The sequence below is a fragment of the Pempheris klunzingeri genome, chromosome 7 (assembly GCF_042242105.1).
Source record: "Pempheris klunzingeri isolate RE-2024b chromosome 7, fPemKlu1.hap1, whole genome shotgun sequence".
Lineage (NCBI taxonomy): Eukaryota > Metazoa > Chordata > Actinopteri > Acropomatiformes > Pempheridae > Pempheris > Pempheris klunzingeri.
In genome coordinates, this window is record NC_092018.1 from 10550657 (window position 1) to 10555120 (window position 4464).

The following is a 4464-nucleotide window of genomic DNA, read 5'->3' on the forward strand; positions in this document are numbered from 1 at the left end:
CTGGTCTGAGTTTCTGTATTTCAGTGGACCTCAAATGATAAAAGTCAATTTATGCTTTGAGCTACAAAGACATGAATAGATATGTTCCGTTACAAATACTTATGTCATGCTCATGGTGTAAAATCTCTCAGTCTAAAGCACTGATATTTGTTATAGTGGACTAACCGAATACTGGAAAAGTTAAAGTCCAACACAGGTTGATAGATTTGGATCACTATTCACTGTTTTCTAACTCTTTGAACAGTCCTTCAACATTAACGTGCTCGTTCTTTATATACTCATATCACACTTTAAGCGCATGTCCATTATTTGCAAAGCAGTGTATTTACACAGATCCCAACCATGACAGAGCCTGTACCAGCCCAGCAGGTGCAAACCAACCCTCTCAGATGCTTTTTCCACTGACACAAAAAAGAGCCTGACAAGTTTCTCTGAATAAATAAATAAATCATAAATGAGTTTTTTTTTTTCTAAACACACATCACAAACACAATGAGGAGCCTGTGATGGTGCCACTCCCTGCTTCTATGACTAGAGAGAGCATTTAATTAAATCTGAATGGACACTAATGGGCCTGATTCCTCACCACCATCAACAGTGAGGCGTATCTGAGTACAGTTAATGGACCCTTCATCTTTCAGAGGAGGAAAAGGGAAGTGCACTTTGTTGAAACACTCTGGCTCTCCTGTCTAACCTTTCCATTGCCTTTTCTTTGTTACAGTTTATATACGCAATGCAGTATTATGTACCAGCTGTGTTGTCAAGCACATGCATGAGGATGTGGTGCCTCAATATTAAGAAAATATAAAAAAACACAAAGTAGAAATTCTCACATAAAGTCAACACAGACAACACGTTATTCATCACTTTCACTGCTAATGAAGGCCTCAGTGCAGCAGTGTTAGCATGTTGCTATTCAGTAGCATCAGTATAGTACTGCTGACAGCGGCTAAAAGCCCTTGAGCTCCCATCTCCAGTCCCTGTGCCCCCCCAGTGTCTTTCTTAAAGTACTTTTCAGAGTAAACCATGTACAACTCTACACATTTCATGGCCTTCATCTGCTCAATCAGTGCCGGGTAGCCGATCTCCACAATGCTGACTGTATCATCATCATCATCATCATCAGTAGCAGTTTTTGTTAGAACCTGTGAAGTTGGAGGCACAGAATTGGCTTCAGACTGATTTAGAGGGCGGGGAGTTGAAGGGGCAGAGGTCGAGGAGTTACCTGCTGCAGTGTTGTTGGTCTCTGTTGTGTTGTGTTGTGTTGATGTGCTGATTGGTTTTGGCTTCTCCGCAGGCAGAAGGTCTGTTCTCTTCATGCAGGAGTCCATGTAGCTATCATAGGCTCGAGGGATTTCACTGTACCTGTAGTCTCTGCTGTAGTCATTGGTATCAGTAGACTGGGTACCATATTTCTTGTACATGTAGTGGTTGTAGTAATTCTCCTCCTGGCGGCTGTGGAACTGGAATTGAGGACGAGGGAACCTTCCTAACCCGTAGCCCAGGGCCATTCCTGCCACAGCCCCTCCAGTTGCTGCCATTACCGCACTGCGTCCAAACCCTCTGGACTTATCAGAGGGAAACAAACCCATTGACTGAACTGAGTGGGAAAAGGGAGATCCACCCCTAACACCGTAGCCCCCATATCCAAAGCTGCCACTATAGTGAGGGCTCAGGATTTTGTTGTTTGGGTTTTGGTTGACGTATCCACCTGGGTAGCCCCCATAACCCCACCTGTAACCCCCATGATTGCCATGACCACCATAACCACCATGACCACCATGACTACCGTAACTGCTATGACGTCCTCCATATGGAGATCCCCATGCTGGATACTGGTTATGGTAGCCTCCTCCAATCGGCTGCTGGGGGTAACCACCCGGCGGATACCCAGGTCTACCTGACTGCGAAGGGTAGCCTCCCTGATTGGGTAGTCCAGGCTGTTGGGGGTATCCACCCTGAGAGCTGGAGCCCTGATTATTTTTGTTGTGTGTGTCAGTGTTTGTGTGGGTGCTGCCTCGGTTGGACGTGGGGGTCTTCTTTGAGCCGAAGCTTTTCCTTATGCCGCCTCCTCCTTTCTTGGCCAGTGAAAAATGGGTGTGAAACAAAAGAAGTGACAGACACAGCAAAGATAATGAATTCAGCTTCATCTTCGCCCTGTCAGAGAGAGAAAAGAAAAATGAACAAAGGAAGAAAATGATGAGGAATTTATGACATAATAATACTTGGATTGCTTTTCATGTTAGCCTTAAAAAGTCTTGTCTCATTTAGTGAGAGCTGCCCCCTTTTGGAATAAATCCTGTAAAATCCATCAGCAAACAGTAAAATCCTGGAGTTGCACCTCATTGCAACTTTTATCTAAAAAAAAGAACATGCACAAGTTTGATAGAGCTCACACCTTTGTTGCATTGTTCTAACCTTGTCCTCTATTAATTCTTCCTCAAGCTAGTAGAAGTTATATACAATTAAATCATTTTTACTACATTTTAATGGCAGCCTTAACGGCGCCTTCCATTACGCAGCCTTGCCCCGAAACAGGCTTCCAGGTTTGCTTGAAATGGCACAGTACGATATTAATGTTACTGAAGAACAGCACTCTTTCCAATCATCTGTAACTGACACTGTTACTAAGTACCTTACCATACTGTAGTTTTTTTTAAATTATATCACGACTTATACTAGAAATGCTTATTATCCACATCGTGAAGTAAAATTACATGAACCTTGATAGATGAACAATTTAATTTGATTAATAACTGCTTTTTCCCCATCAATCACTTCCAGCGTAAAGGTATTCGGTTTGCTATCAAACATGAGAAAAAGGAACAGAAGACCCTATCTGAGAAGCTGGAGCCATAAAAGGCTTGGCATTTTAGTTTGAAAATATGTCTCCATTGACAATTAATTTTCGGCCAGTGAACTAATCATTAACCCCTTACTGCCTGAATTTATTTACAATTATATAAAAAAAATTAATTATTTGTGTTTTTGCATTCAAGCAGATGCTAAATGAAGTGGAGATCGTTAATTTGAATATAGCATAGCATAGACCAGTACAATATAATAATAGTATAATAAAATATATATGTACATACGCATAGAATATATATCTATTTATTTATGTATGTATGCATCTATGTATATATAATGTATACATAGAAGATGCATCAACCGGCATTAGTGGGATACAGAGGCCACCTCAGCTGCATCAAGACCGGAAGAGGTTTGAGGCGAATTTGCGACAACAGGCAACAAGGGGTTAACTTGGCTAATAGTTACAGCTGTAGATTTTATCCATTTAGGCTACCCCTTGAGATTTAATTCACTTTTTAAATATAATGAATGAACACTAAAAGTCATTTGATAATATAAATTATGATGGGAAATTAAATGTCAGAGTCAGTCCACCAGCTCCTGGATCATCTGTCTGTGACAAACAGAGGCACAGAGTTTATGAATGAATCTTGCAGTTGCAGGGTTTGATGTTAACCAGTGGTAGCAATCCATCTAAACGTCATTATTAAGAGATCCGTATCTTGTCCTTTGGAGTAAAATTGAGCTCTAATTGTGAAAAGCTAAGTAATAATCATCGAGATACAGTCAACATTTTTCTTTTTCTTTGGTAAAATCGTAGCTAATTAACGTCAAATTCTACGCGTGCAACAGTTTCGACTTAAAGTGATGACTTATTTCTCTCTGACTGGTCGATAGATAATGAACAGGTGTCAATAACAACACCTCTGCTCCTGGTGCCCACTGATGTAGCTGTATCCTGCTCCAGAGAACATGTGAACACAGCAAAGCAAGACAAACACGGCTTATTCTCACAGAAAGAAACAATCACACACTGGAGGCAGCTGATACTACTGACCTTGTATTGGCGGCACTCCCACTGTCCAATTTCCAGTTAAAAGCTCAAGTGACTGAACTGTCGGCTGTAATTTAAGCACTGTAAGGAGAGCGTTGAGGCACGGTTTCATTACACACACACACAGAGAGAGAGAGAGAGAGACAGTCACTTCAGGTTAAAAAACAAAACAAAAAACAATATGCATTTTATTCCCCAAACCAACATTAAAGTGGGGAGTGTGCGGTTTCTTTAAATAGAGGAGTAGCCTTACCCTGAGTGATGACTGAAGAGGCGTTTTTTTTTTTTTTTTATGTTTTATTCATCTTCAGCTTGAAGAATCGTTCTTTCCGCTAGAACGATGATGTAACGTCGCTCCAGTGTTATCAGCGAGAAATTCTAATTCCATATGACGTAATGCGGCATAAGGGTGCGGGTCGCTTAGGAACAGAAGGTGGGGGCGTGGCTGTACTAAATAACATTTCCCAGCATCCTCGGTCGTGGGAAGGGTCGACTGGATACGGAAAAATCCCCACACGTAAATGGACAGTATATAGGGTTACTCGTGTAGACCAGATTTAATGAACGGTGCCAGTGGTGGTAATGAAATACATTTA

At 41.4% G+C, this 4464-nt stretch overlaps 1 protein-coding gene across 1 annotated transcript; it reads right to left on the bottom strand.

Moving 5' to 3' along the window:
* Positions 1–232: 232 nt before the first annotated feature.
* Positions 233–3899, bottom strand: LOC139203593 (prisilkin-39-like). The gene is made up of 2 exons (XM_070833408.1): positions 3872–3899; positions 233–2157 (listed from the first exon to the last, which is right to left on the bottom strand). Exon 2 carries the CDS (start codon positions 2148–2150, stop codon positions 888–890), a length of 1263 nt encoding a protein of 420 aa, XP_070689509.1. The 5' UTR covers positions 2151–2157; positions 3872–3899; the 3' UTR covers positions 233–887.
* Between the last annotated feature and the right edge of the window lie 565 nt (positions 3900–4464).